The sequence below is a fragment of the Mytilus edulis genome, chromosome 5, assembly GCF_963676685.1.
Source record: "Mytilus edulis chromosome 5, xbMytEdul2.2, whole genome shotgun sequence".
Lineage (NCBI taxonomy): Eukaryota > Metazoa > Mollusca > Bivalvia > Mytilida > Mytilidae > Mytilus > Mytilus edulis.
Window position 1 is genome coordinate 46,822,429 of NC_092348.1, and position 14,201 is coordinate 46,836,629.

At 32.0% G+C, this 14,201-nt stretch overlaps 1 protein-coding gene across 1 annotated transcript in view; it reads left to right on the plus strand.

Annotated features, from left to right (window-relative positions):
- Nucleotides 1-14,201, plus strand: part of LOC139525118 (uncharacterized) — a 184,509-nt gene that overhangs the window by 96,376 nt on the left and 73,932 nt on the right. The window contains exon 17 of the mRNA XM_071320303.1: nt 7,973-8,233. Coding sequence (XP_071176404.1) covers nt 7,973-8,233 — 261 coding nt within the window. The remainder of the gene's footprint in view (nt 1-7,972; nt 8,234-14,201) is intronic.

The following is a 14,201-nucleotide window of genomic DNA, read 5'->3' on the forward strand; positions in this document are numbered from 1 at the left end:
ACAATACACAAGTGAAATGCACAAAACCAAAATTTTGCTAAAAACTTGTTTAAAACAACCTACATATAAGCAGTCGGTTCTTTATGAAAGTATTAACGGATACATTTTTTATAAGGCAATAGTTCGGGGTTGAAGCAAAGATATTATCTACAAAACAAAAATATTGAGAGGCTATTACAAAAAACTTATAGCACACAGAACGATATATTTGTGGGGGGTTTTCTGTAAGAGAAAAGAAGTTGAATTGTACTATAATTTAAAACTTTAATTAATTTTCCGAAAGCAATCAACACGGGACAATAAACGTTTAACAAACACAAACAAATCGTTAAGAAGTACTTTTTTACAAAGACACTTTATTATGTATAATTTAACATTTATATAGGTACAATGTACTTATGATTGATAGTATGACACAATAAAATGGTTCAAAACGTATGTTTAGCAAATATTATTTATTTATAGCAATCAATAATATATGACCATGTTGACTGTTGAACACAAACCAAGGTACATGTGAAACTAACATAACTAAATTTCTCAAACAATAAAAGAAAAATTCCAAAGAACCAAAATCTATTTGATTTATAGTTTTATCCATATATACACATGGAAAAAAGTATTGCAACACCAAATGAAATTCAAATTAAAAAAACACTCTTTATTTTTTTGTGATATAAATTGTTGAAATAGAACTAGTTAAACATTATTTAAATATTATCTGAGTTTAATCAATAACGATCGACTCGATAAGCTCTTATCTGTACATGCAGCTACTGCACTTGTAAACAATAAAACAGATGTTTTATCCTCATTGTTTTCAACACTTTAAATAACCAAGTTGATGGAATTGACACCTTGAAATTGGTCATCCACAACTCATGACTGCAGCAAGATGGCAGATATCCAGCAAGAGAGAAGCAGGCTTGTCGCTGTGACAATTTCACGTATTGTTGGTCATCACCATTCCACTATAAGTCGTTTTGAGAATAAAAATCAGGCAACACACGATGTTAAAGACCTTCCAAGATCAAGTAGGCCCCTTATAAAATCTGTTAGGTAAAATCAAGCATAATGATGGTTGGTCAGAAGGAAACCCATTACAAACAATACAATCCTAAAAAAAAGAGTGAACAAGAACTGTTCGAGATCGGCTCATAGCTACTGGTTATCGTGCGATAAGACCATTTTGAGGACATTTGCCTACAAACAGACACACAGTTCATCGTATCCAATATAGTGCAGAGCTCGTCAAAGTTGGGAATTAGCATCGTGGATGAAGATCCACTTTTCCAATGGAATTTGGTTTATCTTCCTTGGCCCAATCGTAGCCCGAATTTGAACCATATCGAGCATATATGGAACACAATTTGGCGTATAAAGCACGAAAGGACACCTCAGTTCAAACACGTCATGAGTCATGAAATAAACACTACCCTTCGTCAGGAATGGTTGCTGCTACCTTAGCAACAAATTAGTCGACTTATGGCTGGATTCAGAAGACGGTTAGATGCGGTTAACCGTTTAAACAGAGGCTGCGCACAAAGTACTAATTATTTGGCGTATAACGATCAACCATGATGTGAACAATCATCTAAAGATTAATTTTGAAATGTCTGAAATTGTAAAGTTCGACTACAGGAAAAGTTGTAAAATGCATTTTTTTGTACTTGTTAGCGGGATCCAAGCCCTCCCCTAACCTGAGATAGTGGTATAACAGTACAACATAAGAACGATCTATAAAAATTAGTTGAAAAAGGCTTAACTCATCAGATGGAAAAAAAGTGGACGTGGCCGGGTACATTTCAACAACTAAAAGACACTAAGTACAGATCTGAGGGTACTCGCAGTTAACTGACAGTTCAAAAACACTAACAACTAATACAAAAATCTTGCATCTAAGACTAAAGCTAAATTCGCTTTAAACCAAAGTTTGAATAACTTAAAAACTCAGGTTTTCTGATTTTCTTATGAAAATATTTATTAAAAAAAACTTTCGCCGCGATAAAATCCTTTTCTTTGATTAGCCGTAAAACAAGAGCAAATTAATCAACCAATTACGTGTGTCTGCGAAATCATAGGTATAAAAAATTGGAATGACAGAACAAAAAGCAATCCCTAAATGAAATATTATAGTCCAGCCTGTTTTGTTTTCATATATTTTAGTAAATTGAATGCCGATATTCTTCGAAAACAAAATACGTGTGTTTCCTTTGATAATAGAGTTGATACGTTTTACTTTGTATAACATTGATATGAATGTGCATTTGTTTTGATGAATATGCTGTAAAGTATATAGCTTAGTGTACGCTATAGCATTTCCGATATTGTTTGCAACTAAGACGCACGTGACATTCTCAATTCATCATCATTTTAAAATCGTTAAGGCTATTGATCTATTTGGTACGTATTCTATTATTCAAACTTAGGTTCTACCGGGATGAAAAACATTAGTTGACAAGAAATAACATTACCTGTTACCTGTTAAACTTGTTTATACTGTTTATCGCAATCTGTAAAATGACAATTGATTAAAGTGAGCGATGTTTACCTCATACTTCATTTACTTCTTTATTTTTGGTAAGTTTACATATTATGTTTTAATTTTGCGGTAATCTTAAAGTACTGAACAAAGTACTGCTTTTATCATCAGTTCAAGGACATCATTCGTAAATATAATTCAACATGCAAAACATCTTATACGTTCAGGTATTACTAAGTCCAGTATTTTATGGTAATATTCTTCACAAAGAACAAACATGCCGACAATCACCTCAAAAGCTAACAAAACCTTTAAACAGTAACTGCTAGTAATCCTTTGTTAATTTATCATGAATAGTTGTCATTTTGTTTAGTTTATTTTGTTTTCTATTCTGACATCAGACTCGAACTTCTATCTGTTTTAGTGTCGTAACGATGTAATGTATAGAAATAACTTACTATGATCTTATCCAACTTCGTAATATATAAGAATATTATCAAGTATAGTTGAGTATAATAAAGTAAAGATTTGTATTCTAAATACACTTTTTATTATTTGATAATTAAATTATACGATTTTGGTTGTTTTTAATAAAAATGATATTCACAAACAAGAAATGCATAGTTATTAGTCGAATTTTGCCTTTTGTGAAGAAATTGTTTTTCTCATTTCAACCCTTTTGAAGATCAAGTACGTTTCAAATGAATAAATATCTTGGAAACAAGTTTGGTTTGTGTTCTAAATAATTGATATTCATGAACTGACCACTTTTAAATTACTGAATATTTATGTTTTCAACTTTGATTCTCTTTCCATTTAGCTGTGTGATATGACTACCTCGTATTTTCTACTTATACTACTTATACATATCGAAAGGGGTACTGGCTGCCAAATTCATTTCAACCGATTCGATTCACATTCTCATATTTCATTTATAACAAACAAACAAACAAACAAATATTTTATTTGCCAATCACGTCGCCCAAAATGAGCAGAATAATCACAATATAATTTTCAGACATAATGTAAAGTAAATTAAAACAAAGTACATAATATGATTGGTTTTGATTTGATTTATTGATGTAAAATATTAAAGCAAATGAAGTAGGCAATTTGTATTATTAATAATATATAAATTAATATGACCAATTGACATATTTAAAAGTATAAATTGCTACTAGTCTGAAATAAAAAAAAAAAATAAAAAACATGCATTTACTTGATAAATATTTATCAGAATTCCGTGTGTTTTTTAGTAAAGACACTATCTTATCAACTATCCAGATGACCCCCAAAAACTGCAAAACGGTCAAATAACCTGATATAAAAAAATATCAAAGATTGCTTACTCGTACATTTGGAAATTTTCTAGGTCTGTTTGATTTCGTGTAATAGATTACACAAATTAAGTTATTATCGTTTTTTCCTGTATAAGATATATTTTGTGAATTGAATCAGTCAACGACATTTTTTAACTTCTTTTCGCTTTCAATGTTGACTTTTTTCCGTTTTTATCGTTGAACACGACTAATACGTGTGCAATTTCTCCTTAAATGGAAAAATTGAAGGTTATATGAATACGGATTCAATAAGGTTGAATTATTTACTTGTAGGTGAAAAATTCATCAGCGATGTGTTCTGCGTATTTCGACAATATTGAACCAAATTGGCTGCTAAAGGCAAATTATTATTTCATTATTTCACTTTTATCAATGATTGAATCAAACAAAAGAATTTTCTTATTTGTTCTTCCTTTATCGTAGACAATTCCCCCTTAAGAGTTGTTTTTATTTTATTTTTGTCGATATTTCCTTCCTTTTCCATTTAAAAATACTTGAATTCGTAGGTGTATACTAACGCTACTTCTGTTTTGTCTTTACTTTTTATGACATTCAAGTATTTTTATTGAACATGCAAATAAACTAATCATAGAAACCAGGATTAAAATTTGTATTACATAAGGCACGCGTTTCGTCTACTAATAACTCATCAGTGACGTTCGAATCCTAAAAAAGGTAAAAATACCAAATAAAGTACAAACTTGAAGAGCATTGAGGATCAACATACCTAAACATTTTGCAAATACAGCTAAGGTAATTAATTTTTGAGTTAAAAAAACCAAAGTATTTTAGAAATTCGAAAGTTTGGTAAACCGTTAATCTATAAATATACCATAGCAATGACAATTCATGTCAGCACAGAACATCATCAATTTTATACTACTAAGAATTTGTCACACGTAAACATAATTTGACATATGACCACAGCTTGATCACACATATTAAGTGCACAAGCATATTGGAATTCTTTTTCTTTTGCGAAGTCATTTGTATTTATATTTTTAGGAAAAATAACGCTATATTTTAACTATGTCTCCAGTTAGACATATCAGATGTATTTGGTTATAGGACAAACTGCTTGAGTACACCATTTTATGAAGGTGAAGTTTCCATTTGACAACGCTAATTTTTGTTTGAAACAATGTATATAAATGACAATGTTTTATGGTTATATGACACTGTTATATTATAAAGTTTGTTATCCAAATTGTGATCTCTGACTTTAATAATAATGGTTTCACCAACAAACTATATAAAAGTCAAAAGAAATTTACGAATATATTGTTTAAATGAATTGTTGTAACTTTAAACCAGGACCAACAGAATGCATGACAATTAGTACACCAGAATACATATATCCCAACAAATGTAACAACATAAGCTGTAATTACGAGTCAGCAATTGATCGGGTAACCATTTATTCTGTTAGGGACACAAATGGAACACTTTTTGAAGATACCATCACCCAACGAATATCTACCAAAAAGTGTTTTCTCGGTTCAATTCTACCTTGTAATGCTATTGGAATTTGTTGGTGTGATCCCGCGGGTTTTTCAACACGTATCTGTTATAACCATACAAGTGGTGGAAAAGGTCAATTAACGCTGAGATGCGCAACTTACGTTCAACATAAGGAGACATTGGCAACTATAGCAGGTAATTGTTTTTTTTTAATAGTTACAGAAATAAAATGTAAATGTATAGATAGCAATTCATGCATTTCTCGTTATACAATTGCAATATTGGATATAAACATGATTTTAATATTTGTCTTTGATATATGTACAGTTGATCTTCAATAACAAGGCTTTTATATCCGACTATATGGTATAGATTTTTCTTTGTTATATTTTAAAGTATACATGTATATCATGTTAACAAGGGGTATTGTTTGCAAATACCTCTTGTAAGCATGATTAATATTATTGTTTAATTCCAACGGATGTTCTATTGGGACCGGTCAAAATTTATCGTCACATAGGACCGGTGCAAAAAATAAAAACATTTAATACAAATTACAACCCTATGGCTTTCTGACTGAAAAAAAAATGATGTCCTATGCCAACTTAGTAATAAAAAAGTTGGTGTCCTATCCTACTTTTCCAATGTATTGTAAATAAAAGTGTACTTTATAGAGGCATTTAACATATTATGTTGTCTTTATAATATGATCAAAAGCAACAGTTTCATGTTTTATTTTGTTGATTCACATACAATTACGTGCATGGCAGTATCATAAATTATACTAAGTATCAATCTAAACATCAGACATTTTATTGTTATCGGGTATCATACGGAGTTTGACTGTATAACGTTTGTATATGTTGCAGGTCTGCTATTTTCGCAGTCAATATGCATTGGTCGTATAATTATTTCCGATGTATAGTCATTGAACGCATTTCTCCTTATTTATGGTTTTGACAATGCGTTTCCGTTGAGGTTTTTTATGAGGTCATTAAAGTACAGATTCACGGAATTTTTACTTCAGTCGTTCCAAATTTAATATTGATCGTTATAATCCTAAATATTTTATGTGAAACAGTTGTAGAAGTGGCAGTATATTAAGATTAACCATAAATTTGTCCTATTAGAATATGAATAGCTAGTTGACTTATTTTTATACAAGGTATTCCCCATCTGCCATGGTATTTGCTTACTTATACCCTAAACTTCATGGAATTCCGTATTGAACAATACAACGGAAGAGAAAAGAAAATCTCAAAACATAGAAATTTATGAAAATACAAGGTCTCCCGTCCAATCAAAATACAGCATTATTACATAATGTGGAATTATATACAAAAATATCATGTTAACAAGGAGTATTTTCTAAAAAATACCAGTTGAGAGGTAAACAAATTTGGAGAGCCGTTAAGCAAGGGAAATTTGTTTACCTCGAAACCATCATTTTTGGCAATTACTCTCTGTAAGCATAATATAATTGTTGAATTCCACCGAATGATCTTAGTATCCAGCTTATCATCAGAAATTTTATTGTTATCGGGTATCTTACGGAGTTTCTACTGTATATTTTTTATATATATCGCTGCTTTGCTATTTTCAATATGCATTGACCGTATAAACATCAGATTAACCGACTTAAACCAGTACTTACATGAACAATTCGATTCCATATTAGATTCGGTACTGTGATTACAATCAGAAACATTCCTTTACTATAGCTAGTCATGAATCAATACATGGCATGTCAACTTTATATTTTTCATTCTTACGAGAAAGATTATTGATAGCGGATTGATTAGATAGATATATTTTATGGCACCCAATGGGTTCATGATGTATTTTAATAGCTATTCCATCAGATGTTCATCCGAATAGAATTATCTACAGTGTCAATGAAGGCAGAAGATTCGGACCGTTAATATGCAATGCTTCTTGTGGTCCTCCGTGCACTTTTCGATGGGTTGGGCCTACTTCTATCATTAACTCCAGTGAGTTATTCATCAATAGTGCATCACGGACAGACAATGGTTCATATCTATGTGAAGCCACGAATACAATTGGTACAACAGTTGCAAATATTATTATCATCATAAACTGTAAGTTATCGTAAATTTAAGACGTGATATGTTAAATAATGAAAGCATGAAAACATGGAAAATAAAAAGTCGTTGGGAAATTTCAATGATTGAGGCTTTATGCCGTTACAAAACAAAGTGTTCCAAAGTGTTGTTGCATAATACTAATAAAACATTTGACATTCCTTAATGTTATTGGCCTTGTATGTTCTAATATGAGTACAAACTTCAGTAAGTTGTTTAAAAAAAAGTTTAAAAGGTATATTGTTTCAATCAATAAATTACTTGACTGTGTGAGCTAGACAGGAATAGAAAAACAAATTAAAACACATAAGTATGTATTAGTTACCGTACCTAAAAATATTCCAATTTCATTACTAATTTGTTTCCGTTGTTTATCATCATATGTTATAATCGTGTCCTATTACTATGGCAACACAATACATGAAATCTAAAGACTGATCAACATACAGCCCTTAGAAAAAGCGGGAATTATCACAAATGGTTTAAAGGCAAAGCAGATAATGCTTCACATTAGACAACTTCATGTGCTCAATGGTAAATTCAAATTTGATGAAGAGTTTTATTCGTTAAAATACTCTTATTTCCAGACGGACCTGATAAAGTGATACTGTCACCTAATAAAACATCATTAGTGTTAAATGAAGGTAGCGATGTTCCCAGTATCGAATGTAAAGCAGACTGCCAGCCTGGTTGTTCTTTAACTTGGATAAAACCAAACGGCCAAGAGGAATTAACTAATGTCTTAATTCTAAAGAATATAACAAAAAACCAAACTGGGACGTATACATGTAATGCTAGTAATGATATCGGCAATATGGTATCAGCTGGTGTTACAATAAATCTCATTGGTATGTATTCACTTCAGATATGATTTCAGGTTTCCTGCTACAATTGTAATACTTGTCTTTACTATTTTTGATCCGTTCTAAATTAATCGAAATGTCTGATTTATGTCCGATGAAGGTCTTATTAGTCAGGATTTAAATCCATTAACATGATTTCCCCATCAATGCGGCACCTAATTTTATAAATCGTGAAAAATGGGAGTCATTGTATGGATGCTGCATTGTCGATTCAGATCACGAAATCCGTTTTAGAATGAAATTCAAAACAGTGTGGCTGTGGCCATTGATTGACACATTAAATTCATCCATTAACTGGCACAATTTAGGTTAACGTTTGTATGTAACGACTACTGCTCACTATTTACTTTTTAAAGACACTTAAACTATGGGGTCACCAAAGGTTCTCAACACCTTAATCAAGTAATTCGAAAAATTAATCAGAAATAACACGATGTTTTGATTTATATCAATTATATAAATCAAAACATAAAGGTTATTCCTGATTAATTTTTCGATTTTTTTTTTATAATTAAAGGCGTTAAGAAACCTTTGGTGACCCGACAGTTTAAATGTCTATCGTAGGTACGTCGTGAATAGTGGTCGTTGCAGACAAACGTTCACATAAATTGTCCCAGTCAATGGATGAATTTAATGTGTCAATCAATGGCCAAAGCCACACTGTTTTGAATTTCATTCTATTTCTGCAAAAAGTATGAACCCGTAAACAAAATCCACATGTACAAGCACCTATTACCAATATCACTTCAACTGATCGGGCGGATCTTGCATTTTAATTTGCATAAGAACAGTCAACTCGAAGATGTGTGTGATAAGGATGATGACCGTTTTAGTTATAGTTGATTTCTAATCACCTAAGTGTCACAAAACCGATATACAATTTAACTGAGTATATGATTTGTGACGAATAACTGGACACTTCATTCATGAGTTCATCCTGAAACATCTGTCCATAGATGGACTGGTCTTAGATTTTACACCGCAGAGTCAAGTGAAATAAATTAAGTTATAACTAAAATTCCAAAGGCCTTGGAAACAGAAGAAAATAATTATACCGACATGACAATTTTTACCTTCTCTCATAAAGAGTTCCATTTCTTGTGTTCCTATTTCTTTATAATTTCTTATGGATATGCGCCTGTGTGTGTGTATGTCTATTTTCAATGTTTATTAGCGGATATGGTAATTATTATAATAAAAAAAATAGACACAATGTATTTATGGTGAACAATTGTACGTTATCGTTGGTATCACATTTTTTTGGTTTTTTGTTTGTTTGTTGGAAAAGGTGCTTACTGGGGTTGAAATGCCCAGTTATACTGTTCAGTCTCTCTCATCGTCATGTCTTTTTCAACATATTGATTACATTGCTTCGCTTGAAAAGGAAACGATCGAATTATGCAATTTGAATATCATCCAAAAAATATGTGTATACATACATGAACTGTATGGACCATGTGAATGTATATCTTCGTAAAATATGAAATATAAGGTAAAAGGAATACAATTACAAGTATTGTCTTCTAACATACGTTTTACTAACCTGACGTGTTTCTTTTTTAACGAAAAGTTTTCATTATGTATATATATATTTGTGCGTGCTGTAATTTTTCATATCATATTATAGATTCACCGACGATTCTGAGATTGGAAATTTTAAACGGTAATACTGTTGATGAACAACAATCTGTTAACTTTCTGTGTGAAGTTAATGGTTACCCGGTACCAGACATAAGTTGGATATTGTCTAGCACTAACACAGTTTTAAAAAAAGATGAACATGTTTTCAAAAGCAACTATTTAATCCCGAAAGCTAATTGTCTACATACTGGATCTTATCGTTGTCAAGGCACTAACGTAATTGATGGAGAATTAGTAAATGCATTCAACGAAATTGATTTGTTTGTTCTCTGTGAGTACATATTATAATTATAGTGTTTAAGCACTGCATGTTCACTATAAAATTTATATACATTAAAGGACTTCTTATGAGATCATTTCAGTAACCAATACGTGCAATGTTACATGTGATGCAATTTAGGCGTATTTCATACCTTAAATATTTCTCCATAAACAACTTATGTATATTTCTATACCGCCTAGTCGTTTTGATTTGAGAAAGTGTTTCATACTTTGAAATGAGATTATGATAAAGTTGCATATGAGAGGTCAGTTTTTTTATGTTATAAAGAGGACTATCGTTGGATACAGACACACAAATCTAGCTATTGTTTTCGAATTAAAATGACGCTTCCGGATTTTCAGAACAAATTTTAATATTGTCTTTGCTCAATGTATCAATATTGTAATTAACTTTTTTTCGCGGAATTTTGATGCCTAATATTACTGGCTTGAACTGTCACAGAATATAAGTTCCGTCATAATATATTCATTCCAAAAATAATTCATAATGTAACAAAAGTTCCAATTGGAATTATTGTTATGTGATATTTATTCCATCAGCATAAAACAAAGATAAAAGACCGATGACTCAGGATTTTTATCACATAAAATAAACTCCAAAAGAAAGTTTTATGACATAAAAAATTATCTTTAAAATAAATATTATGGTGGAAATTTTGTCTTATGACTGGTATTACAATTTGACTTTTATCATTTTTACATATCATTCATTAAAATGAAGAAAAAAATGGAAAAAATCTTTTGTAATAATTATTCCGATAGGAAAAAGTATTATGTAATATTTATTCCCGATTGGAAAAAGTACTATGTAATAAATATTCTGAATGGAAAAAGTGTTATGTAATATTTATTCCTGATTGGAAAAAATATTATATAATATCTTTTCCGACCCAAAAATATTATTATATTCTATCCATTACTACCGCCGAAATAGTAAATTGGTATTTACAATTATTACAAGAACAGGTATCATTAATATGGGGAATATTTGTTCCTAATGTGGTCGATGCCACTGCTGGTGGACGTTTCGTCCCCGAGGGTATCACCAGCCCAGTAGTCAGCACTTCGGTGTTGACATGAATATCAATTATATGGTCATTTTTATAAATTTTCTGTTTTAAAAAACATTGAATTTTTCGAAAAACTAAGGATGTTCTTACCCCAGGAGTAGATTACCTTAGCCGTATTTGGCACAACTTTTTGGAATTTTAGGTCCTCAATGCTCTTCAACTTTGTATTTATTTGGCTTTTTTAACTATTTTGATATGAGCGTCACTGATGAGTCTTATGTAGACGAAACGCGCGTCTGGCGTATAAAATTATAATCCTGGTACTTTTGATAACTATTTACACCACTGGGTCGATGCCACTGCTGGTGGACGTTTCGTCCCCGAGGGTATCACCAGCCCAGTAGTCAGCACTTCGGTGTTGACATGAATATCAATTATATGGTCATTTTTATAAATTTTCTGTTTTAAAAAACATTGAATTTTTCGAAAAACTAAGGATTTTCTTACCCCAGGAGTAGATTACCTTAGCCGTATTTGGCACAACTTTTTGGAATTTTAGGTCCTCAATGCTCTTCAACTTTGTATTTATTTGGCTTTTTTAACTATTTTGATATGAGCGTCACTGATGAGTCTTATGTAGACGAAACGCGCGTCTGGCGTATAAAATTATAATCCTGGTACTTTTGATAACTATTTACACCACTGGGTCGATGCCACTGCTGGTGGACGTTTCGTCCCCGAGGGTATCACCAGCCCAGTAGTCAGCACTTCGGTGTTGACATGAATATCAATTATATGGTCATTTTTATAAATTTTCTGTTTTAAAAAACATTGAATTTTTCGAAAAACTAAGGATGTTCTTACCCCAGGAGTAGATTACCTTAGCCGTATTTGGCACAACTTTTTGGAATTTTAGGTCCTCAATGCTCTTCAACTTTGTATTTATTTGGCTTTTTTAACTATTTTGATATGAGCGTCACTGATGAGTCTTATGTAGACGAAACGCGCGTCTGGCGTATAAAATTATAATCCTGGTACTTTTGATAACTATTTACACCACTGGGTCGATGCCACTGCTGGTGGACGTTTCGTCCCCGAGGGTATCACCAGCCCAGTAGTCAGCACTTCGGTGTTGACATGAATATCAATTATATGGTCATTTTTATAAATTTTCTGTTTTAAAAAACATTGAATTTTTCGAAAAACTAAGGATTTTCTTACCCCAGGAGTAGATTACCTTAGCCGTATTTGGCACAACTTTTTGGAATTTTAGGTCCTCAATGCTCTTCAACTTTGTATTTATTTGGCTTTTTTAACTATTTTGATATGAGCGTCACTGATGAGTCTTATGTAGACGAAACGCGCGTCTGGCGTATAAAATTATAATCCTGGTACTTTTGATAACTATTTACACCACTGGGTCGATGCCACTGCTGGTGGACGTTTCGTCCCCGAGGGTATCACCAGCCCAGTAGTCAGCACTTCGGTGTTGACATGAATATCAATTATATGGTCATTTTTATAAATTTTCTGTTTAAAAAACATTGAATTTTTCGAAAAACTAAGGATTTTCTTACCCCAGGAGTAGATTACCTTAGCCGTATTTGGCACAACTTTTTGGAATTTTAGGTCCTCAATGCTCTTCAACTTTGTATTTATTTGGCTTTTTTAACTATTTTGATATGAGCGTCACTGATGAGTCTTATGTAGACGAAACGCGCGTCTGGCGTATAAAATTATAATCCTGGTACTTTTGATAACTATTTACACCACTGGGTCGATGCCACTGCTGGTGGACGTTTCGTCCCCGAGGGTATCACCAGCCCAGTAGTCAGCACTTCGGTGTTGACATGAATATCAATTATATGGTCATTTTTATAAATTTTCTGTTTAAAAAACATTGAATTTTTCGAAAAACTAAGGATTTTCTTACCCCAGGAGTAGATTACCTTAGCCGTATTTGGCACAACTTTTTGGAATTTTAGGTCCTCAATGCTCTTCAACTTTGTATTTATTTGGCTTTTTTAACTATTTTGATATGAGCGTCACTGATGAGTCTTATGTAGACGAAACGCGCGTCTGGCGTATAAAATTATAATCCTGGTACTTTTGATAACTATTTACACCACTGGGTCGATGCCACTGCTGGTGGACGTTTCGTCCCCGAGGGTATCACCAGCCCAGTAGTCAGCACTTCGGTGCTGACATGAATATCAATTATATGGTCATTTTTATAAATTTTCTGTTTAAAAAACATTGAATTTTTCGAAAAACTAAGGATTTTCTTACCCCAGGAGTAGATTACCTTAGCCGTATTTGGCACAACTTTTTGGAATTTTAGGTCCTCAATGCTCTTCAACTTTGTATTTATTTGGCTTTTTTAACTATTTTGATATGAGCGTCACTGATGAGTCTTATGTAGACGAAACGCGCGTCTGGCGTATAAAATTATAATCCTGGTACTTTTGATAACTATTTACACCACTGGGTCGATGCCACTGCTGGTGGACGTTTCGTCCCCGAGGGTATCACCAGCCCAGTAGTCAGCACTTCGGTGTTGACATGAATATCAATTATATGGTCATTTTTATAAATTTTCTGTTTAAAAAACATTGAATTTTTCGAAAAACTAAGGATTTTCTTACCCCAGGAGTAGATTACCTTAGCCGTATTTGGCACAACTTTTTGGAATTTTAGGTCCTCAATGCTCTTCAACTTTGTATTTATTTGGCTTTTTTAACTATTTTGATATGAGCGTCACTGATGAGTCTTATGTAGACGAAACGCGCGTCTGGCGTATAAAATTATAATCCTGGTACTTTTGATAACTATATATTGTAGACATTGAATAATCATTTCTGAATTATCGACAATTACTGGTATGCATATTTGACCTGTTAATGATACTTTTCTCATTAGAATTAACATTTATATTTCACAGCTGAACTTGTTATTATAAACATTATTTACTAACCTTCAACATATGTCCCATCATTTAAAAACATAAATATTTTCTTATA